A 23,967-nucleotide genomic window follows, 5' to 3' on the forward strand; every position below is an offset into this window, starting at 1 on the left:
AACTAGCTGGGTTCTTAGGTACATGAATTGTCAAGGCTTGCTAAATTTACTATTAAGACTGAACACTACAAATTGTTGATTTAACCATGATACCTTGCTCCTTTCCATGCCTATCAGCCTACCGACGCCGTCATACTGGCCAAGCTATGAAGGACATCTCCAATGACAGTGTATTGCTTGGCATCACACTTCGCCGGTACCTCTCTCACCCATTAACCCATTAGTAAGGGTTACTGGTATGTAGCCTCCGTACAACACTACTAATTCTCACCAAGGAGCGGAGCTCGCTCAGTATCACCCGCTCGAGCTCTCGCAAACTTGATATCTCTGCCTGTTGCCGCGGGCACAGCAACTACGAGAGTAGCCACGAAGAGAACGGCCATGATGACAAAGGCAAAGATCCATTGAAACGCAACGACCTGTCGCAAGAATTGGGACACGCCGATAGCCGCCGATAGAACGCTAAGGTTAAATCCCATGGTGTAATCCTGCAGACGTTAGACCTATATACAAATATAGGCATAATAGATAATGTTGCTTGCTTACCTTGTACACGACAATGAAAAACAGACCGTATACTAGGATCGACCAGATGAAGATGTTACCGAATATACGGGCGACAAGCGTGTCGGGATGAGGCACCATGATAGCCCCATTCCAGTATATCGCAATAAAAGTCCACGCCAACGGCCCAGACACGACAGGCGTATGGATGAATCGTGCGTAACCAGGATGACGGAAATACAGCGAGCTCAAGTTGAAGAAGTTGAGAATGATGAACAGCTCTGCCCAACCGAAATAGGAGCGTACGAATAGCATGACAAAAGCGAAGTGGAATAAATTGTTCACGATAAAGTGACTGCCCACCGAGCAAGCTGCGTTCACGTGTTCGACGGTTCCGGAGAATAGGTGGGCGATGTATCCTCCCTGGAGAACGAAAAGAACGATCCTAATTGGGTGAAATATAGATGTAAGTAAACATCTCGCGATGCATTGCTCGATTTATTCTTACCAGTAGATGCTAGCGATGATGGAATTCAGTCGGAACGCCGTGTGAAACTTATCGTTCTGATGCCATATCTTCCGACGAGGCCAGACACCATCGTGCGGTTTCTCGAAGGTATAGTAGATTGAGATAATGATAGACAACAGCCAGGTCACTGTTGTCAATACCTTGTCTGCAATTTATTAATATTATGTTTATAGACCTTAAGTGGAAAGTGAGAGTCGAGAGTTCGCCAAAATATAAGAGGTTAACGACATACTATCACATTGTTAGCTACTTTCGTTTAACAGGTCGAGACTCGAATTCTCGAGATTGGGAGACCATCGCATACCAAGTAATGACCGTATTCTTGCTATGTGAATCGCGCTTCGCGAATGGGTTCACTATTCGGATAATTAGCGCCAACACCGTCGTATCCAGAACTCGAACATACGATGATGAAGTCGCTCCATTGTTGCTGTAATTCCTTCGTAACTGACTTGTATCAGGCCTATTAGGGTTTTCAAGATGTATCCGAGCCCTCTGAACTAAATTCCCGAAATGATTCTGAAGGTCTAAACCACAACACAACGCAAAATCGTATAAAAGGAGAGACAAAAAAGAATTTAAACAGGGGACCCAATTGAATTTTAAACGTTCGACCGGTCGATACACAAAGTGAACACCGGCCTCTGCCCACCCAACCAAGACCTGGGCCTAGTACCTTAGGGACTTCGATGACGATGGCGGGGACCTCTTTGTAGCATGAATGTGCGGGGGAAGCTTTACATGGGGCGATTGACGGGTGACGTTTAGAGGTACTGGTACCTGAGGCGAGGAATGCTAGGAGGAAACTTATTTGGCAGCTTCGGTTCCTACATGCACACATACATCCTTACACAAACAGTGTTCTGTCTGTCCGTCTCTCATCCTCACCGAGAACATGACTGTAGCACCGAAGCAGGATTTGCCCGCACCACGAGCATGAAACGCGGAGTAAAAAGGGAGAATGGACCTATGAGAATCATTCTTGACGCACGGCACCGTTACACTACTGACGAATCACCGCTTTTGAGAGAGTCATAGCATTGGCGGCGAAGTAAGAGGATGGGCTGGTACGAGCCTGCGTTTCGGTTCGAGATTGGTTCATTACCAGTTCGTCTTAGGTAAGTACCACCGCATAGCAGGTGCCAGGTAGTAGTTTTGGCAGTTAAGTGTCAGGGATGGCGCGTAACATCCAAACTCTCAATTGCTAAGGGAGAATTGTAAAGTCTATGACGCTGCATGACTGCACGTACGGATTACGAGATATAGACGTAATGCCGCGTCTGACCGGACCCGGACGGCTGTTAGCTCTCCAGACGATCGAGATTAGGTCCGTCAGGGGGCCTGGGGGCTTTCGCAAGACCCATAATTAGCCATGCCGCGGCTGGATGGGGTAAGTTGTAAGTCCTGTAAGTCTGAAGCTAGACAAGTAGGGAGAATTCAATGCCTTCGATTTGTCTTTAAATGGTATTTTCTAATTGGTACACAATAGATGGTATAAGAAACATCACGTTGGAAAGATGCAATTTTATATCTGCTGACTTGGTAGTGGCATGGTAAAATTTCAGACAATTAAGTAGGACAACGAAAATTGAAGAGTTACGGCAAGTTCCTCGACAAAGGGGAGCTTTTAGTCCGGCTTGTATGTCTACTTCTTGTAAGTTGGAAGTTGGAGCTGCGGAAGACGTAAGATATTTGATCCTGCGTGTACGACACGAGCAGGCAACTATTTAAAAAGAACGCTTGGAGATCTCCAATTTGTAAAATTCTCTGAACTGCGGTGTGAGGCTCGTCAGATATCGCATTGAGTCAAGCTTTCGTCGTCATCAGATCCTGCCTACTAGGTAAAGGTACCTTTCTAACTACGGTAATGGTCGCTATTATAGGCCTCGTTCTATCAAGAGATCTTCTACCCTACCATAAAATTTCCGACGTATCCTCTGGCTATCTTACACATTATGGGGCATTAACGCCATGTCTCGGAAGATGGGTTGCGAAAATTGCATTTCTCTCACCAACCTTGAACCAAAGATCCCTTCACAGATCATTGGAATAGTTACACGAATCTCGACCTACCTTCTACTATCTATATATCACATCCATGTTTAATAACACTTCTTCAACCTGTCCGGTGTATCACGACCTTCGGTTTCTATAACATCATGAAGGCCCTGGGCTACTCTAGTCTTGCTCAGTAGGTAGGGAAAGACATGAGGTATGGAACTTAGATAAACATACAGTGACGTTCACAATTCGCGCGTCGTATAGTAATATACGGACAGGGTAATCAATGCTATCTCACCCCATTGTTGAGTCTATTCCTGAATACATTATGTTCGGAGTCTGATGTAATAGGATATTCAGGAACTGAAAGCCTGGGAATCATCGATGACGAGGTCACTATCACCACACCGAACGCTTCTAGCCAACTGTCTTCTATTTACACAGACTTCTCATTTTATATATGCCTCCAGACTTACCCCTATGCTGTCCGAGATAAATTAGTACGGCTCTCAGTCGAAGACCCAATGTTGTCCGGCTTCGATAGCCTCAAGTAATGACCGAAGTGAAATATTCGCACATTGAAACACCTGCTCAATAAACTTCGGTAGAGAAGTTGGAGTCTTACAATCGCTCCGAGGCCCGAGCCTATATTCATCGGCATTCGATTGATATTATAATTACTACAACTACGGCGCCGGGCGGTTTTACGTATTAGTTACCCGGCTCCGGTTTAGGTCCGGTACGCATACGGGTGATATGCCGGGTCATTTAACCGGATCTACGGTCCCAGCCATCTATGATACGACGGGAATTAACACGGGGAAGAGGATCCGGAGCGCTACCAGGATTTGTGCAGGTTGGAGATTTAAAGCATATCTACCTTTTTGCAACAAGAATCCTTGGCTATGGTTCGAATTGACTGGCGGTGTCATGGATCCGTAAAAAACCCCTTGGTAATCTGGCAATTGTCTCATTATAGATACATAATTTGGCAAGGAACGAATAAAAATTCTAGCTCGTCGAGAGCCGAATTGACGACGACGACGAGCCTGAGCGTTGGTTTTGTATCCCTACCGATCTTGCGTGTCGGCAGTCTCCGCCACGTTCTCTTCGGTGGGCGGGGGGCATCGCAATGTCCAGCTTATTCCGGTCCGGTTCCGGGGCCTGGTACCATCCCGTCATTCTCTAGATAAGCGCACGAGGTAAGCGACGTAACCCTCTACGCCGAAGATATGGTACATGATGCAAGATGGGATGAAGAAGTAAGCTTATCTCATAGCTGTGAAAAATAGAGCTTCCGAGCTAAGTTACGAAGAAACAGAGATGCGGTATACCTAGCTAGATACGTACCTAGTATTCATATATGCACAAAACTGCTTAACCTGCTCGTAGAGTGGGGATCGTTACTTTGATTGTCAACGTCTGCAGCGTCAGAGGACACATATGCATCTCGGAAATGTCATTATATCCAATGGATCGCCGATAGAAGCGCCAAGAAGACGTGATATGAACCAAGTGCCGTTTAACTCTTAGACCTGTGAAAAAGCTAGAGCGGTACCGGCTTGTCCAGGATCTGAGCAGATATTTCGAATCTGGTTTACAAATTTCAAACACCATCAAATATCCTGGTATTGTAGTTGCGCAAATTATGACGACTCTCCATATCCCAGGATTCAATGTCTCCAATGGCTAATATCCGATGACCAGCGTCGTCAGATGTCCTCTATTTTGGCGAAATAGAACGACGACCGGTGCAAGAAACGGGGTGTTAGATAAGCCTTAAACAGGGGGGTTCCAGGCGGTCCACTGGCGGGGCTGAGGCGACAGGTCATTAGGTCTTATCGGTTAAACCCGGATTTTTTAGTACCCCTTTTTTCGGTTCGGCAACCAGAAGGTACAAGTCACTATCTCATCAGTATCTCAAAAAACGGTGGGAATTGACTCAAAAAAACAGCTTTGTTATTTTGGAATTCCTTGTCAAGGACTTGTTAGACTTGTCTTTGCAATAATTCTTCTAGAAGACTTCTTCCAAACTTCGTCCGTGCGACTAGCCCACGAGGTCGCTAAAATAAAGAAGTAGAGAAACAGGCCACGATTACGTACCACTTGTCCCTCACAGTACCGGCCCTAACCAATCACAAAGGATTGTGTTAGTTACCGGCGATTCTGTCCTCCCAATTTTCCCAACGATCGTAATGATAAGGGGAAACTGCGGGTGATTCCCCTCTCCGGCACGCCCGGTAATCGGCAGCGCACTACCTGACTACCAAGGTAGGAAAGGTGGAAAAGGTAGGAACATTTGACTGAGCAGATTGAGGTGTTCGTCCAGGTGTGCAGAGAAAAAGCGGAGTTGACACAAAGCTTGCAAAACATTGCAGACCACTGCTGACACCGCCTCTCTCTTCCCATACCCTATATATTCTCCAATAGATGATAGACCTCAGACGCTCTAGGCCATCACACCATCGGCGTTCACCTTTCATATCCAATACCATTAGATATCGAATATATTAGCAAACCTCAAAGTCGTCCTTACCAATCCGTACCATAAAAAATTCCGTCAAGATGAACCGCTTCGAACAACTCGTGAAGGACATCAAGGACGTCTTGGGGCCGTCGTCGGGATTGACGTCGGATGATGTGGATGTAGAAGACCTAACGCATATCATGGAACGATATATCTCCGATAAGAAGGAGTGGTCCATGTATGCGATGGAAGACGGTAGCTTGGGGTACACCCGAAATCTCGTCGACGAGGGTAACGGCAAAGCGAACCTGGTAAGCTTCGATGTCCCGTCTTTGATCAACACCTTTATACCAAGTGCAAGCAATACTGATCAATCCCATCAATGTAGCTTGTACTCGTCTGGACTCCTGGAAAGGGTAGCGCCATCCACGACCACGGAAATGCTCATTGCCTGATGAAGATCCTCCGCGGCGACCTCACCGAGACTCGATACGCATTTCCCAATGGCGACACCGAAAAACCAATGGAAGTAAAATCGGAGCATGTCCATAAGGAGAACGCTGTCGCCTACATGGCAGACGAGCTTGGACTGCACCAGGTGTCCAACCGAGGCAGCGACTACGCTGTCTCCCTACATCGTAGGTCTCTCAAGTGCATATCGTGCCGCACCACTTGGCTAACGTCGATAGTATACACTCCTCCCAACGTAGCAAAGAATGGCTGCTACATCTTCAACCCCAAGACGGGGGAGAGAACGCACGTGAAATGTGGTCTATACTCGTCGCATGGCAACCGAGTGCAGGCCTAGTTGACTTGTAAGCTATGACGAGACCATGATGGGATTGGTATGGAGTTTTGGGTATTTCTTCTCAGCGAGACGGTATGATGACTTTGTAATATAAGACCAGAGGAAGGTGGAAGCCCCTTTCCATGTTATTAGGTAATCATGGATATGAAGTATGGCCTTAAAAGCTTGGGAGGCAGATACATGACTTCATGTAAGCGTCGATGGAGCGGGCCGTTCATAGGGAAACCAAGCAGCTCCTTTCGATAGAAATGATGAATGAGAATGAATCCAACTTGCACTGCCATATTTCCTTGAATTTGAGCGACGGGATGAGGTGAAGTTGAAAAAAGGAAGAGAGGTTGTGCTGTTGCGGCTCGTTTCTCTAATATTAGCAGTGCTCTGTCTCGTTGAATTGGCCTAGCTCGGATTGCACCATCATGGTGTTGTCCCATTCGCCGGGTCTTGATGGTGAAATCGGCCTGTAGCCGTACAGTTCTTGCACTGTGATGGCTACTGTACGAGTTACTTGTAAGACGGCGCACAAGGAACGTACTATATTGTACATTATGTGCTATTCTCGTATAACAAAAAAGTAATACAATTATCCTAAATAAAAACTAAAATGTGTCATCGTATGATTCATATAAAAAAACTTAATTGAACAATTAAGTAGTGATTTCAGGTGAAGTTCAGTACAGCTGTAATGCTCAGTACAGCATACTGGACTTATACAGTGCACAGAATTGAGGGCGGCATTGTATAAGCGGCTGAAGCGGCTAAGTCTCGATGCAAACCCCGATAGCCGATACGAGTACCGTCCGCGGACCGCTAGCTCGTTGGCTGCTCGTTGGTCAACCAAACCGAAATAGGTAGGCGAAGGATGAGGTAACAACTCCATAATACGACATAAAGTTAATGTACGTAAAGAAATTCTGCTTGGAGATGGCTTCATCTTCTGAAAACACCAAATATTGATACTCATGTTATATCGTAAAAACTGCCCATCCAACCATTTTACAGGAGCTAGGGCCAAGGTGTAACAATGGCATCACGTGATCTCGAGATGCCGGTCGTGTCAGACTTTAATAATGACAAACGCGGATCGAAATCGAAAAACGCGTCGAATCTTAAGTGTAAACTTCCATCCTTATATTTTTGACTTTTTCCTTCCTCTCTACAACTTCCACAACTTCTACAACAATTCAATCAGCTAAGATATTCGAATCGTTCGGATTAAACGTTGAAGTTGTTCTCCGCGTACTTTCATTTACCTAGTTCAAGTCAATCATTAAAAAATCGGCTTGTTTCACTCACTTGATTCAACTGATCCACTATGCCGCCAAAGCGCCCTCCTAGGGCGCAACCCGCGGGCGAATCTCAATCCAAGGTCCCACGTTCCAACGGATCAACCTTTGCTCATTCGCCGAGTCAGATCTCAAATCCCTACACTTCACAGTATGTCTTGCCTACTGTCGACCAATCCGCCCCTCCCTCTTCTCTAGGCCATGCCATTCGACACCCACCCAGATCTTCGTGGGTTGTAGATGATGATGACGGTGATGCTCCCGAACCCAGCCAGGGTGTTGATACCTCTTCGTTTGAGCTCTACGGCACTCTGGAGAACAAGATTGTAGGCGTCAGATGGTACCAAGGTGTGGTGAACCCTGGCGAGCGGGTTCTCTGTCGTCGCGAACCTGCCAACCCTTACGATCGTAATGCCATTCGCGTTGATAATGTCATGCGAACCCAAATCGGTCACATCCCCGCCAAGGTTGCATTGAAGATTGCGCCCTACATCGACAACAATGAGATCGTTCTAGAAGGCGTTCTCACGGGCGAGAAGGGCATGTTTGACTGTCCCGTTCGGCTGTACTTTTACGGCACCAACGATCCCATGGCCCGTCTGCAATTGGAGGAAAGGTTGAAAGCTGATAAGCTCGTTAAGGCCACCCAACTCAAGCAGACTCGGCGGGATGCGGAAGCTCAAAGGAATACTGCTATGCGTCTAAGAGTCAACGCTACTACCGTAGGCTTACCGGGTGACGAGGTTGGACAGGAAGGAGACGCTCTTCGTGCTCTGTTGGCAGAGAGCGAGGCCGTCAAGCTGAGGGGTGACCTTGGTGCTGTTGACGTATTCGCGATGAACGAAGATGCTTTGTCCAAACTACCCAAGGCGCACCAGCCCCAGGCTATTCGGTCTAAACTCTTGCCATATCAGCTCCAGGTAAGGCACTTCGACATTTACTTAACATCGATTTATTGACAACCGTTATAGGGCTTAGCTTGGATGACTTCAAAGGAGAATCCGAAGCCACCCGCCCCTGGATCAAAGGATATTGTCCAGTTGTGGCAGCGTACTGACCGTGGAAATTTCGTCAATCTCGTCTCCAACCACATCACAAAGGATCCGCCGCAGTTAGCCCTGGGCGGTGTTCTTGCCGACGACATGGGTCTAGGCAAGACTCTACAGGTTATCAGTTTAATTATGTCAACTGTTAGCGAGGGCCCGACTTTGATCGTTGCCCCAGTTGGTGTCATGAGCAACTGGGAACAGCAGATCCAGCAGCACGTAAAAGAGGAGCACAAGCCCAATGTCTTCAGGTACCACAAGCCTGGTAACTACTCAACTAGCGACTTACAGAAACACGACGTCGTTATCACCACCTACGACAAGGTACGAAACGACCAGGCCAAAAACGGACCATTGTTTTCGGTCAACTGGCGACGGATTGTCCTGGACGAAGCTCATGCTATTCGCAATTATTCGACTGCCAGAGCTAAAGCTGTGTTCCAGCTGAAGGCTAAGACTCGTTGGATGTTGAGCGGTACACCGATGTAAGTGATACTATAGGCTTCTTTCCCCTCGACTTTCTATGAACCAAGACTAATTTAGTACAATTTTAGCGTCAACTCACCCAAGGACCTCCTATCGGCGTTGAAGTTCCTTCAAATCACTGGAGGTATTGAAGAAGCTGGTTTCTTCCTCCGGATGATCGACAGGCCTTTGACAAATGGCTCGAGAGACTCAGACGACAAGAGCTACAAACTTGCCTCGAAGTTGTTCCAGCTGTTGACGGCGGATCTGTGCCTTCGTCGCAGAAAGGACATGAAGTTCGTCGACTTGAAGTTGCCCCCGAAGACCGAATACATCCATCGCGTCCAGTTTCGCGATGATGAGAAGGATAAGTACAAGGCTCTCTTGTGAGTATACCAAATGGGACATTTCGAGAAAGTTGCTAACGATAGTTTATCAGATCCGAGACAACGCATATTCTAGAATTGTATCGGCAGAGAGGCCAGGTTGAAGGACCTCAGATACGATTCACGAGCGTCCTGGAGAAACTTCTTCGTCTTCGACAGATGTAAGTGATATGCGCACTATCTTGGGCGTGTCGTCCGAGTTAGATTAGACCACATTGCCGTAGCTAATTAATTCATAGGTGTTGTCATTGGACTTTGTGTGGAGGTCAGGTGAAGGACGTTTTGAGACCTCTGGAAAAAGACAAAGTCGTTGCCTTCACTCCAGAGAACCTCAATATTCTCCAACAGGCTCTTCTGACCGCCAGCAACGAAGGAGAAGAGTGCCCAATTTGTACGGATGCGCTTAGTTTGCACGATCCGATCATCACGGCCTGTAAGCACCGTTTCGGCAGAACTTGCATCCTGAAGGCGTTCGAACGGGACACCCGATGCCCCATGTGCCGTCAGCAGCTAAAGCAGGACTCCATCGTTGGCCTTGAACCGGTGGAATTCGAAGAGAAATTCGACGGAGACTCGCGAAGCTCGAAGACGGAAGCTCTGGAGAAGATTCTAAGAGCGAAGCTCAAGGATCCAAAGTCCAAGGTCGTCATCTTCTCCCAGTGGACATCGTTCCTCACCATCATTGCGAAGTTGCTGGATGAGAGCGGTTACAAGTACTGCCGCCTCGAGGGCTCGATGACCGTTGCCAAGCGTGATGAGTCGGTTGATGCCCTGACTAATGACCCCGACACGCGAATCATGCTTGCCAGTTTGGCTGCGAGCGGTGTTGGTCTGAATTTGGTGGCCGCTGATACGGTTATACTTGTGGATTCTTGTAAGTCTATTTTTATATTCTCTGCCAGTAGTATTGTTTTACTAATACCAACATAGGGTGGGCACCGGCCGTGGAGGACCAAGCAATCGACCGCGTTCATCGACTTGGCCAGACACGCGAGACGACGGTCTGGAAGCTGGTGATGGACGGTAGCGTCGAAGAGCGCGTCCTCGGCATCCAAGGTAAGAAGCGGGAGCTCGTCAACCTGGCTCTGAACGACAGGGTGCGAGAGCAGACGGAGACTAGTCGTCTCGACGACGTTTTGCAATTGCTTTCCTAATTTTGAAGGTTGAGCTCCCCCGATTTGGAGGGTTGGACTGGGTTGGACCGGTTGCTCTTTGTAAGATTTGCTGGCGAATCCAAGATGAAGACGGCGTCGATAAGAAAAGGGAAATGGAAAATGGGAAGTAATATGGAAAGGATGAGATGGAGTACATGATTGCTGCAAAGCAGGTTTGCTGTTATGGCTACTGGCTACTAAAATCGGTGTCTGGCTATACAATAGTGTGTTATAAATTGCAATGATTTTGCTAAAATGTTTCTTGAATAGTATGTAATCAGCTCTTCCATGGGACCAGATGTAGACGGTATGCCCCGCGCATCCTCCGAGATACAAGACGCCAGGATTAACCCTGCATGAGGCTGAAGGGCAATTTTCAGAGTCGGCAAGGTTCGCGAAATTAACTATGCCCTACGAGTTGTCCTATTATGACGATTTTCGATTTTTCCAAGTGTCTGCGATCACAGACGATGGCAACGTAGCATAAGTGGAAACAATCACTCGGTTCCTCTGTCGTCGCGACTTACCGCCAGGACCTCTGGTGACATGAGGGAATGCGGAGGGTGAATACGAGGTCGCCCGCATATCCCGTACCACGTATTTTGCTTCTACGTCATTCCATAGATCATACACTTGGCTATAGGCTTTTGGTATGTATAGGTAATCCGCCTAACTAACTCATCTGCGTAGCTGAGTCAGACGGCGAAACTTTAGGTTCTCTCTTACACTTAGATATACTAATGTTCAATACGTATGTGTAGTGTATAGGTAGGTTTTATACGGATATGCCCAATCCGATAATCAGCGGCTGACCGACTCACGCGTCGCGGCGGTATTGGGTAGAATGATAGAAGGATTTGTTCGGCCGAGCAGCGCGCGGGGCGGGGGAAGGTAAGCCTGGAACTTGGCAGCTCTTCAGCTCTCTATCCTAAGATCGTTTCTAGCGAAGTTTGTTGAGGATAAATAGTTAAGGCGGCGGGCTGAGCGGATGAATTGTTCCTATAGGTAGTCCCATACGAGGTTGTATCCATATAGTAGGTAAATATGTATCGCAGGGAGGTATACAGACATTTACCGGAACAGGCCGGATAGTCATGGGTTAGGGTTGCATTGGCCCGGATCCGGGGACGTATCTGCTTTTTTCTACCCCAAGTCCGTGTTCCAGCTTGTCCTGTTTTTCCCCTCTTCTTCTTTTCATCTGCCCAATTAGTTGCCGCCTCTACAAAAATAGGACCTCTAAGTCTCTTTTAGGTTCTAATAAGGCTGACCCGATCGCTTCAAGCATGGAGACGAGCTTTGATTCTATTAGGTAAGTTAGGTATAGTAGTTGTCGGAGATTGCAACATCATGTTGCCATCATTCGACTTCTTCTTTCTCAGCCTTAAATCTACCTAACAGCCGGGGTATATACACGAGCATATACGAACTGGAAAAATCAGGCCCTTTCGGTTTCCTTCCCGCTTCCCCTCTCTCTCATTCTACCTATTGCCTATTTCCTATGACCTAGGTATACCCTAGGTATACGTACGGGACATCTCCTGTCATGCATGGTCCATTTGATAAGAGAAAGACTCGAGACCTCTGCTGCGCCTCGCGAACTATCTCCTCCTAGGAACTAGCTACACTCAAAAGCTGCTCGAAAGGATCGTCGCCAAGTTGTCTCTCGCAACTTGTCGCCTTAGCATTGACGGGCTTCGAGTGCCGAAGGAGCCCGAGTTTGGCGGGTAGGACAGAGCTTTCGTAGGGCCTCGTGATGGGAATCACAGGAGCGAGGCGGCTTACATAGCTCCATACCAAGAGGGGCCCCGACAATGCCTGATTGGAGGTTCCGTGTAATACGCGAGCGTAGCATGAAGTCATGATGAACGCCCCGGTCTTAGATCTAGATCAGGTAGAGTAGAGTAGCCTACCTAAAGCTTAGATCTGGAGCGAGCGCGGCCTGATCCGTCCCCAACGTCTCGTTAGATGAGGTGTTTCTTGGGGAGTATCGTAGCATCGGAGCGCATGGGGGTAGGGATGGGGAATGCTACCTAACAACCTAGCTATGAGGTGCCTGGCATATATAAGAGGCTCAAACCGTCACCTCATCGCTATATCAGAAGACATCATCACTCACTCCAACGACATTCGCTCCGAATAGTATAACCGATATACCAAGAAATAATAATCTCTAATCAGTAATCAAGATGCTCGCCATCACCACCATCATCGCTGCTTTGGCTCTTGCCGCCAACCAGGTCTTCGCCGCGCCGACTCAGACTTCTCAGTTACTCGCGCGCCAGGGCTACACCTCTGATTGTACGATGCCCTTCTATCCTTCCCTCCCTATATCGAGGTTATAGAATTGCTAATATGAGTGATGCTGAATAGGCTCCAAGACGTACTCGGTGGCTACAGGAGATACCTGCATTGGCATCGTTGACAAACTCGGCGACACCTTCACGCTCTCCCAATTGTAAGTCATCTGCTTTTAGCCAAGCGCTTTGCCGCCCTTTCTCCTCATCCCCTATTCCTCTATCCTCCCAATGCCCTCTCAGCCCTAAACCCCCTTCCCCCCTTTTCTCGCTTCCCGCTTTCCCCATTCGACCACCACATTTTCACCACCCCATCCTTCTCCAAACCCGGAACAATATCCAGGCTAACCCGCCCAGCTACACATGGAACCCCCAAGTAGCAAGCGACTGCCACAACCTGTTCCCGGGCGAGGTAGTCTGCGTCGGCGTGACCGCGACGGCGCCGACGACGTGCCCGGCGCCCACGCAGCCCGGGATCGCCGCCAACTGCGACGCCTGCTACACCGTCGTCGAGGGCGACACGTGCTACGCCGTCACCACGGCCAAGGGCATCTCGCTCGCCAATTTCCTGGCCTGGAACCCGAGCGTGAATGCTGCGTGCACGAATCTGCAGCTTGGGTATAATTACTGCGTTGGTGTTTCGTCTTAGGTAGATAGGGAAGGGTTTGGGATGGGAAGTGGCGGGGGGTTGGATGGATGGGGGTTTAAAGGGGGAGGACTTGCCTGCCTATGGTCGACTTATTAACTCCCGAGGCACCTAGTTGGGTGCCTTTAACGTAATTAAGTATAGGCGGGAAGGGAATCGAAAAGTTCAACCTTAAGCTGCAAACAAAGATTGCTTGAAAGAACTTTCAGAATTGTGATACCTATATTGAAGCCCCTTATACCAAGTAACCAAACACAAGGATTGATAGATGGCAGTAACCTACTTCGCCCTTAGCATGTGTCTTATAACTTTATTCAAAGAGATGGGATATAGTATATGGCCTGCGCTGTCGAAGCTGTTTCCTTTTGCTCGAAGGTAGGTTCATATGGATTAGAAATAGCTATCTCATAGTAGAGAGCACATGAGCATGACCTATCGGGAGTCATGAGATTGACGTTGGTAAAAGATTCTCAATATGTTAGTCACCCATGTATTTTGATATGTTGAATAAGATCACTCAACACTTCAGTGCCTAAGTAGGCAGTGTGTCTAGTTACTTACTGAAATCGTTTTACCCCTCTTAAGAAAATCCATAAGCTTCATTTCAATGAGTTACTAAGAAACGAGAACTTATGGTTCTTGATAAACCAATGCCGTAACGACTAGACTGTGTAAATTCGTATTCGTATTCATCGGTGTTAAGGGAAAGGGGTAAATCCGATATTCACCAAGTGGGTAACGCTGGCAAACGTTGCATGTGAGGGTCCAAAGGCTCTATCCTTGACTTCTATTCGTAATAGGAGATTCCACTGAGATTTTAGTAGATTGTTTTGTACCAGAGCTTGACCATCGTATTCGTATCTCAACGGCGGCGATCTCGGCGACACGACAGTAGAGCTCTGTTAACCGGACTTTGATACAGTGAGTGACACGTCGCGAACAGACTTTGGTTTCATCTACATAGCTCATTATAGCCGTTGCCGCAGATACCTCAGCGTATGTCAAAAAACGCTGCGACTCCTATTAGTACGAGCCGAGATAGTCTGGGCTCATCTCAGCGGAGGACGTAAGGGGGACAGTCAAGTCAGTCAACTCAAAATATCAACACTCTTAGACAGGAAAACTTGAATTGAGCTACTGGCAAATATTATCTGAAATCTAATTGATTTTTAATGTGAATTAAAGAGATCTTGGATATGGGCGTCACCACTCTAGGTTACTTGGTTGACTGAAACACAATAAGCGCCATTGGCGGGCTTTTAATGAACAAGAGACAGTTTCTATATATAAAGATCCTCGGACTTCGTTGACTCGGTTGAATTACCTTTTTATTGAGATATGAATACATAATCTATCTCGGTGATAGCATGGGAAACATGTTTAATGGCAATATCCTCAACCCACAAAGTGATTTCTTCATTAAGCCACCTGGTTACTCCGAGATAAAGAAGTAATGACATAATTTCTATATCCGAGATATTAAGACTTGTCTGGACAATCTTAGATTGAACAGGACCATACAGATTGTCTCTCATCATCGGCTGAATACTGCCACGGTTGAACTCTTCGACTTGAGTCAAACGGAGTTAACGCGATGGGTGTGTTCATCTTATAAGAGATATTATGACTTGTAGACCTAAGTATCCAGAGCTATCAGGGGTATGAGACCCAAGGAGCCGCAGGGGAAACACTATCAATGACGTTATAATCTAAGCTAAGAGATCCGCAACGAGATCTAGGACCAATCCCAACTACACACACCAATGAATATTCCACAGACCCGAATACGAAATCTCGAAAGCGGCTCAAGTAGCTCACCTACCGTAAGTGGCCAATATGCGAAATTGCACTTCTGAGTCATCCTCATCTGCCATCAGTAATCCCGGCTGAGGGTAAGGCGAGATTCTCCACGGTCATCGCATCCAGCTTCTGCTGAAGTGCCGCTAGCAAGTCCTAGCTAGGTACGAATACGACGTCTAAAGCTAAAGCGAACGCTTAGAAATCTGACCGGCCAACCTTGCCCAAAGCCGCCCTTTCGGGGAGTATCCAGCGAGGCTCACGACATCCATCTCCGCAAGATGTGAAAGTTGCCAAGAGTGCTATATCCGTATAACCTCATTCTTTAAACATGGCTAGCGCCATCATGCTCTTTAGCTCTTACACGTCACTCAAGTGGGCATGATGAGAGTTCATGTCGGTAGATACCGATAAGAGCGTCTATATGTCATTAGATGGGAATTATTACCCGCCTATCCCCGGGCAAGATCGTAGACGTGTCAGCCCATCGCGACGAATGGAACTAGGAACAGGATATACCCCTTGCTGAATAATAAGATTCACTTAAATCGAACGGCCTCCGAACGGCTATCAAGGCGGGAGTCCGACGACGCTGCGGAGAAAGTTGCGGAAATTGTTGCGGAGAAAGTTATGGAGAACTTTCGGCCCACGAGGCGGTGTCGTGAAGCGGCATTGAGGTATAAAGGACGAACAAAATGTCAGAGTATCGAAAGAAGTCACTATTCAGTACTAACCCACTCACATAATCAGAAGTTCCCAAAGTATCCTTCTCGTGAGACTTATTCGCCACCAACTTTACCAACCAAACTAACGATAATTTCATATCACGATGACATCCCAGCCCGGTCTCCATCTCCGTAAGCCAACCCCTTAAGCCCAGTATGAGGTGATATCGCCTCCACCTACACACCTACCTAACCTCCCTAAGCAACGAATGAATGACTAACACCACAACCAGCCGTCACGGGAGCCTTCGCGCTCCCCTTCGCAGCATACTACATCTTCCTATCGGGACGCGTCGTACGCCAACGCCTGAAGTACGGCGTCGCGATCGGGGACCGCGTTCCCCCCCCTCCCCCAACCCCTAATTCCCCTAGCCCCACCTCTCCCCAGCCCCAATACTCCAACAAAACAACCCCCTCCGGAATCCACACAACCAACGACCCGCTGCACCTCCTAACCCGCGCGCAGCAGAACTTCGCCGAATTCGTGCCCCTCGCGCTCCTGCTCGCCGTCGTCGCCGAGCTCAACGGCGCGGGACCGGCGGAAGTGCGGGCGGCGCTGGGGACGCTGCTCGCGGCGCGCGTGCTGCATGCTGAGGCGGGGATCCTGGGGCCGGATGCCATGGGGCTTGGAAGGCCGGTGGGGTTTTATTCGACTTTGGGGGTTTTGGGGTATTTGGGGTGGCTTGGGAGTGGGTTTGGGTTTGGGGGGTGGTTGTGAGGGTTAGGGTGGTTGTGAGGGTGAGAGTGAGAGTGAGAGTGAGAGTGAATGAGGATCAGGGCATCTGTAGAAGGCGAGAGGGGAGAGATGGTGGTAAGAGGTGTTGATAGAGAGTTTGGTAAGAGGAGGTGGAGGGAAGGTCGTGAGTGCGGGTGTAAGTGGGATGAGGGAGGAGAGGAAAGGGGTTGGTATGACGGGAATGGTGAGGGAAGCCGATAATGCGGAAACCGAGAATAGGGGAGTGGTGAGAAGTGAGAAGAGGCTGGATTCCTAGATAGGCAAATACCTTTCTAGGTAGGTCTATTCTTAGTGAATAACCAGGAGAGGTGAACGGGAAGAGTTTGACCGTCGGCGTGATACTTTTGGCTAGAAAGAGTTCACGAGGTGGTGTAATTAGTGGTGGTGGTGAAGAGCAAAAATGAGAAAGCATACCATGGGACTACCCGCTTACACTAAAGAAGAGGCGTTTCGCATCCCGGGCGGAGGTCTGGTGAACCTCTCCTTCGAGGGACCCGCAATCCAAACGTAACGTAGAATAGTAGGAGGCGGCGATCAAACTTCGCTTTAGATGTACCTCATGTAGCCTTCTTTTCTGAACACTCAGACATGTATGGAGAAAGATCTATTCCACTTTCCACCGTGGCATCACATCACGAGCATCTCCACGGAGCATCTTGGTTGTGTCTCGGACCTTAGCGCGGCGGGCCACCACAAATCTCCATCGAAAAAACAATTAGAGACGGAAGATGCCATAATATTTTTTCTTCTCCTTCATTTTATTCTCCACCGGCGTTACGTGTTTAATGATCGAAGACATCCCGTCAAGGTCCAGGTCCGTAAATAGCGGCATCTGATAAGATGAGAAGAAAGAAGTCCAGGTACGCGAAGCTACTTGTGAGCCGTCAAAATACGCATGTAATGTATGTATGTGGGTAATCCTGTAAGGGACGCCGCTTGGTAGTGTAAGAGTATGAGGTTGCTTTATTGCTGGGCTTAGTCAGGCTGTAAGGGCAGGCTCACGTTGCGATTCTCGATCTCGACGAGATGACCTGCTTCACATCCATCTTGGTGAGCATTATCGAATCGAAACCCTCATGTCATGTCATGCAGGGTGAGATAATTCTCGACTTTAATTTCGTGCGCCCCCGTCGACTTGCTTTAGGCGCGCTGATGTCACATGCAAGGCTAAACAACGTGCGATGATTTTTTTAGATCGTGAAGATTGTGCGTGTGTGCCCGCCTCGGTCTGCCACCAGCGACTTTACCACATGTACACTAGCAATGTAGATAGGTAGGTATTTTAGTAGGTACTTATAGAGTACCTAAGAATTGGAATCGCTGCGAGATCTGCAAAGCGGGCTGGCAAGGTCGAAGCCCATCGGCACTAACCGGTTCCATAGAATCGATTGAAGCTGGTGTCGAGCTATGCGGTGTGATTCGACGAAGGAGGCTGCATGCGCGAGGCCGGTTCAGGCGCACGACCAGCAGCCAGAACCAGAACCAGAGCCCACCACGCAGACTAGACTCGATTCTGCTTCTCGAGGGGTGCCCGAAAATGGGTTGGCGAGGCTTGCCTTTCGACCGAGGTCGCGATCGTGAGAAAATTCAGATGAATAAAGGCTAGCGCGACGAAACCACCCCCTGGATCGTAAGAGCAGGATGATGGGATGGTTATGGCACGTAGTAATGTATGTAGTACACATGTACGATGATATCGTAATACGCGGTTACAAAAATAAAAATGACCTGTAACTTAGTAACGAAAATAAACTACATAATCGGCGTCCAGATCTCGTCATCTCGGGGTTCAAGTTACACGGTGCCGGGGGGAACGGGGGGCCGCCACGGTACACGAAAATGTATGGAAAAGGACTTGAGGAGGGCAGAGGGGGGTTGCCTAAAAGGGTAGCAGGAGAGCCTTCCGGCAGTTGGATGCGAGACAGGCTGGAGAGGGTTACGTTAAATATTCTGAAAGGGGAGATGATCGTCGTCCCATGCCTCAGTCTGATGTAAGTTCGGCATTTGCTGGGCGAGGCCCGCGTTGGGTTAGGTGCCGGTACAGCTATCTGGTACAACCAGCGGGAGGCCTAGAGGTAGGTACCATACCGGCGGGACCAATGAGCTATCCGCATCCCTCTGCCACTCCCTCTGACTGCGAATATGCACTCTCCCTGCACGTCTGGGTCAGGGTGTCTCTTGTCAGCACTCTACTACCGCTGATGAATCAGCCACAACCAGGAACCAAAGTCTAAGTAGAGCGACTATTGAACTATGAAGTTATGAATGACGCGTGAGAAATGGATCACGAGTTCACTTGGCAGCAGTAGCGAAATTTTCAGAATGTTCAGAATTGTTTACAAATTTTGAAAAATTTGGTGATAGGTAAAACAAGCGCTTAGGAAAACTAATCGCTAATATCCGAAAGCTCCTATTCGCTTTGGACTTCTCATCCGTACTATGTAACAACATGTTGGAAAGATAGATACGCTCAGAGGCGGCCTTCCAACTCCCGCGAACCCCTCAAAAACCACCATTAGATATACTAAAACGCCCAAACATGGCTGGTTTTCCCTTTTGCTATATATGTATAAATGTGACATGTAAGAAAAAGTGCAAAGCTCGGATTCCCCACATCCTCATGTACGCCTAATGTCGGGAAAAGGTAGTAGTGTTAGCAACATCATCCGTCATCCGCTTTCCAGAAATTCATTACAGTAAAACCAAGACGCCCGGCTGATTAAAAGTTCCTAATAGGGGTGTATTGGTGGCCCGCGTTTGGTGACTGAGTTTTCCGAACCTCGCGGATCAATCCTAAACGAAAGACGAACAGTAATCCGGACCTCCCTCCCACCTTGCTTTCCGGGTCGATCTGCTCTCCCCTTCCCATCCCGGGGTATCAGTAGTTGTTTTTGCCAATCCAAACCCAACGCATTAGCCGTGTCATTACATTACTGAATGCAAATGCGAAAATAAAATCGACAATAAATAACGTGGAATATTGGTACACGGAACCCAGCCTTGACAGCAGGTTCCAAAGGTTTGACCTAGTTATTTCGGGATATCAACAGTAGACCCGGTATACGAGATACATTCGAGGTCCCCGGGTCTTTTCGAGATAACCAGGTGATGGACGAAGACGAGTTATTGCTTGTTGTCCGTGTGGAGGTTGTAGTCCTGCGGCGTCATGTTCTGGGTGAACTGAATCTGCTTCGACCTTGTCTGGTTTGGCGAGGATCTCGATGAGCTGACGGCTTCGTTCGTGTCCCAGTCAAATTGGGTGTTCGCCATCGTGCTTTGACCAAATGTATTCTGCTCCGGAATAGAACCCATCGGGTATAGAGGCGTCGTAGGGAGGCTTCCGTCGCTCAAATCGGCGTAGCTGGGGATGGTGTGCATTGACATGTCGGTAAATTCAGTATTGAAGAAAGGCGTGAGGATAGGCTGGTCGGGTTGAAAGTCTACTCGGGCACCGTACGGGTTGGGATAGTTAGAGTTGCCGTAGTGGTTAAGCAAGCCACCGGGCGTGCTGGGTGGCGTCTTCAAATTAGACTCCATCATATTAGTGGGAAGGTTAGCCCCAAGTAAGAATGAGGTATCCTCAGAACACGCGGATGTCACAACTGGCTCACGCATGCCTTGCTGGTCAAGAACGGCTGGCGTCATTGGTGTGGGAGGCGCCGCACCCGAGAACGCCGGCGCCATGGCATTAGCTGGAGAACGAGATTGGTATGCTAACAACGCCTCAGCATTGTAAATCATGGGTGACCGGGGACCCGAGATTGGTTTTTGAATTCTACCATGCATGCTACCCGTACTAGAAGCAATCCGTCGTATGCTTGACATAGGACTTGAAGGATCCATCCGTTTCGATCCATCTAACGCAGTCTTAGGCATACCACCGTAACCGTACGAGCGACTCCTGAGCGATGCCGTTTGAAGGGTTGCTGGTCGTGGTATGTTTCGCCGGGAAGCAATGTTCGCGGGAGGCGGGGGCGACTTGAAAGAATTAGGGGTTGGCATCAATCCCGAAGGCGTCTGCCCCTCGCTGATAGGTGTGTTTAGGCTATCGCCATGGCCCTGGGGCGATTGTATGGGGCTCCCGCTCATCCTCGGCGTGGTGAAAGTTTGCTGTGACTGAAGAAGCGGCGTTATGTGCGCGAAACTCGGGTCCAGCATAGGCGAAAACTGATTGTTATGGTGCTCGGTCGTCGCGCACTGCTCCTCGGGTGAGGGTAGACTGTTGTTTACGATGGTCGACTGCTGGTTGTGGTCAAAATGTTGGACACTTCCTTCGGGAGGTGCATAAATGCCGAAGCCAGTCACGTTCTCGGAATGGGCGTGACTTTGAGGAACATGTTGGTAGTTGTGGTATTCAGACCCTTCCGAGAAACCAAGATAACCATCCGAAACCCCTTCCGCAGCGTGAGCCTCCTGAGTAGAGTTGGATTCATCCAAGTCGGGAGATTCGTCGTCAGAGTCGTCGTTGTCGTCATAAGAGGTGTCGACTTGGGCAGACGAGTCGACATCGGGGAATCGAGCAGACGAAGGCTGCACTCGCCTCCGCGCGCTGTCGTTCGCATGCTCCGACACTCCGCTTGACAACCCGTCATCTGGTGAGACCGGCTCGCAGCTGGCCTTCTCTGCTGCTCTTCGCGCCTCATACTCTTCCTGCTTCCGCTCCTGCTTGGCCTTTGCGCGCCGATTCTGAAACCAGTTCTGTTACTCAAGATTAGTCGCATGGCTCAGACTACAAGGGGGTATACTAAATACATTGATTCGCGGTCGATCTAGGCCAAGCGAGTCCGCAAGCGATCCTTTCACCGAGCTCGAAGGCTTCGGGTTTTCTTGGAATACCTTTTCGAGCTTTTCCACCTCCTCCTTGGATAGCCGCGGTTTAGAGTCCGTCTTGGGTTCGCTTAATATGCTGCGCTCGTTTATATGGCTTCGAGGTTGCTGGTAGCCATACATATATGTCATACCCGGGAAGCTGGGGTAGTAAAGACCGTACGCCTGGCTCTCGCCATATGATATGCCGGCGGTCTGGGAAGGCTGGGTATGATAATTAGGATTCGGGAGAGTTCTGTTTTGGGGAAAGCTGTATCCCGTATTGTAGTGGGACTGAGGGTGGTAATGCATCCTGGGCAATAACCGCAAAAAACCAAAACACAAAAAACAGATCAAATGATTAACATAAATATATCGAAAATGACTCCTGAAGGTGATGATTATAGTGACTGTGACGCTTATAACACTGAGGTTTTGTTGCTGGTAAGGAGAGACTGAAGGCGATAAAATGCGGCGTGGGCTTCTTTTTGGCTTCCGGCTTCGTTGCGGCTGTATATATGCTTCAATTATAGGCCCTCTGGCTTTTTCGGCCGTTTAATTTTTCTATAAGGAATGACTGAGGGTCAGATACCCGGACAGATAAAGTCCAATAGATTGCTGAAGAACGAACGTGGTGGTGGTAGTGAACTGAACTGACTCCCCGAAGCACAACGGGACGGACTTCAAGTTGAAGGGGCTGAGCCGGTATAAGAGCAAGAGTAAAGAGGCCGAAAATCTAGTTTTGCCGTAGTCCAAGAAGTCGAAGTGAGACACAGAACTCACTTTAGAGCCCCCCTAAAATTCTTTCGAAACCAGAGACAAAGCAGGGACAGGATGGATCAAAAACAAATACAGGAGTTGCTAGAGAGCGGGAAGGGAGAGAGAGGGGGGTGGTGGGCGTGTCGTCAAGTAGATGTATGTAGTAGGCTGTGGGTCTCCTTATGGACCTTGCGCGACCAGCGAACCGGGAGGTGTAAGGTACTTCCCCGGTACGACCACGAAATTGGGTGGAGGTGAGCGAGGATTCGAGCAAAGGCTGGTGACACTGGTCGCCGACAGGGTACCTGAAAGTACTTTCTGCTAAGATACGTACATGGGTATGGATATGGGTATGGGTATCGTACATATCGTACACTCATTTGTTTATTCATCAAGATCTAGCGTCCAGTGACTACCCGAACCGTAGACGCGGAGTATTCTATTATGAGCAGGGTAGCGCTGCTGAAGCGCTGACTTGGCTTGGGCGGACTAGGCCAGCCGGGGCTGTGGCGGGCCCAGGCGATTCAGCATCTCTCTTTTCATCCAGACCCGGTCTTAACATCACATCACCGCCTCCAACCCTTGGGGCACATCTTATTTACGCCTGTAAGCTTCTTGCAGCTTCTTCGCAAGGTCCAAGGTCGAAGCCCGACAGAGGACTCTGGAGAGTTAGGTAGTTGTCAAGAGGTAGGAGAGTGGATGGGGGCTAGGCTGAAGGAGGGGGCCACCAATCCATCCGTGAAGGCTACTACATCTATGGATACATAGTGGGCTCGCTGCTGGCTGCTCTCTGCTGCGCGTCACTGGGGCCATTGGACAGAGAGGCAGCAATCTGTACCAACGACGTACATGGAAACACACATCGAAACGTACATACATACTAGAACGTGGGCAAAGACAAAGATTCCCTCACCGATCATGGCCCGCAGCCGTGTGATCCCCACCTGGCAGAAAAGTTGAGGGTTGTAGGCGTTGAGGGTTAAGGGTTAGCGGGAGGGATAAACCAGTGATCATTCTCATGGAGCACTCGAGATGTCCACAGTACAACGCGTCGCACACAACTTGCCTGCGCACGCCCTGTATGAATACGTTGGAGTCTCTGGAGATTCCGCCACGCTAAGAAAGAGGTGGAAGACCAGGCTGCCCCCCTGTCTTGCGTTCCCTGTCTCTATAGTTACCCCCGGCAAGGAAATTAGGGATCTGTAAACGTCAGGAGGAAGACGTATGAGGAGGCCTGAACATGCGCAGCGTGGAGACGTGGGAAGACTTCCACAAATTCTTGTGTCTTACTAGATATGCGGGGAGACTTCGGGGATAAACTAAAGCAAGGCACAACGTCTGAAGGAGAAACTCTATATCCTTCTTGGCCGCTCGTAATCTGAAGGGATAGAGAAGACCCGAGGGCGGTGTTGAGAGAAAGGGATGGGATGGGATGGGATGCGAGAAAATGTGCTAAGGTGCTAAAGTGCTAAAGTTCAGGGGCAGGAAAAGTGGTGGTTAGCCGGTTAGCCAGTGGTTTGCCAAGCCGAGCCAGGCAAGGTACGTAAGGCAATCGACCTTT

General features: G+C 48.8%; 6 protein-coding genes across 6 annotated transcripts; 4 read left to right on the plus strand and 2 right to left on the minus strand.

Annotated features, from left to right (window-relative positions):
- Nucleotides 1-142: 142 nt before the first annotated feature.
- On the minus strand, nt 143-1,458 carry F4807DRAFT_468086 (DUF1774-domain-containing protein; the record flags this gene model as incomplete). The annotated part of the gene is made up of 4 exons (XM_048002566.1): nt 143-488; nt 547-949; nt 1,013-1,178; nt 1,440-1,458. 4 exons carry the CDS (start codon nt 1,456-1,458, stop codon nt 261-263), a joined length of 816 nt encoding a protein of 271 aa, XP_047858658.1. The 3' UTR covers nt 143-260.
- Nucleotides 1,459-4,913: 3,455 nt separating this feature from the next.
- F4807DRAFT_115532 (cysteine dioxygenase type I) lies at nt 4,914-6,373 on the plus strand. Its single transcript, XM_047992825.1, has 3 exons — nt 4,914-5,812; nt 5,890-6,139; nt 6,191-6,373. Exons 1-3 carry the CDS (start codon nt 5,600-5,602, stop codon nt 6,307-6,309), a joined length of 582 nt encoding a protein of 193 aa, XP_047858659.1. The 5' UTR covers nt 4,914-5,599; the 3' UTR covers nt 6,310-6,373.
- Nucleotides 6,374-7,211: 838 nt separating this feature from the next.
- Nucleotides 7,212-10,856, plus strand: F4807DRAFT_115606 (SNF2 family N-terminal domain-containing protein). The gene is made up of 6 exons (XM_047992826.1): nt 7,212-8,512; nt 8,564-9,123; nt 9,193-9,489; nt 9,543-9,650; nt 9,729-10,363; nt 10,420-10,856. Exons 1-6 carry the CDS (start codon nt 7,622-7,624, stop codon nt 10,641-10,643), a joined length of 2,715 nt encoding a protein of 904 aa, XP_047858660.1. The 5' UTR covers nt 7,212-7,621; the 3' UTR covers nt 10,644-10,856.
- Nucleotides 10,857-12,666: 1,810 nt separating this feature from the next.
- On the plus strand, nt 12,667-14,155 carry F4807DRAFT_115647 (carbohydrate-binding module family 50 protein). The gene is made up of 3 exons (XM_047992827.1): nt 12,667-12,941; nt 13,014-13,098; nt 13,295-14,155. The coding sequence occupies exons 1-3, from the start codon at nt 12,830-12,832 to the stop codon at nt 13,584-13,586; spliced, it is 489 nt and encodes a 162-aa protein (XP_047858661.1). The 5' UTR covers nt 12,667-12,829; the 3' UTR covers nt 13,587-14,155.
- A 2,054-nt stretch (nt 14,156-16,209) lies between these two features.
- Nucleotides 16,210-16,823, plus strand: F4807DRAFT_455784 (membrane-associated, eicosanoid/glutathione metabolism protein; the record flags this gene model as incomplete). Its single annotated transcript, XM_048000776.1, has 2 exons — nt 16,210-16,237; nt 16,339-16,823. The coding sequence occupies 2 exons, from the start codon at nt 16,210-16,212 to the stop codon at nt 16,821-16,823; spliced, it is 513 nt and encodes a 170-aa protein (XP_047858662.1).
- Nucleotides 16,824-19,722: 2,899 nt separating this feature from the next.
- F4807DRAFT_115742 (uncharacterized protein) lies at nt 19,723-22,161 on the minus strand. The gene is made up of 2 exons (XM_047992828.1): nt 21,594-22,161; nt 19,723-21,539 (listed from the first exon to the last, which is right to left on the minus strand). The coding sequence occupies exons 1-2, from the start codon at nt 21,957-21,959 to the stop codon at nt 19,965-19,967; spliced, it is 1,941 nt and encodes a 646-aa protein (XP_047858663.1). The 5' UTR covers nt 21,960-22,161; the 3' UTR covers nt 19,723-19,964.
- Nucleotides 22,162-23,967: the final 1,806 nt, after the last annotated feature.

The sequence above is a fragment of the Annulohypoxylon truncatum genome (genome assembly GCF_022578515.1).
Source record: "Annulohypoxylon truncatum strain CBS 140777 unplaced genomic scaffold F4807scaffold_2, whole genome shotgun sequence".
Classification (NCBI taxonomy): domain Eukaryota; kingdom Fungi; phylum Ascomycota; class Sordariomycetes; order Xylariales; family Hypoxylaceae; genus Annulohypoxylon; species Annulohypoxylon truncatum.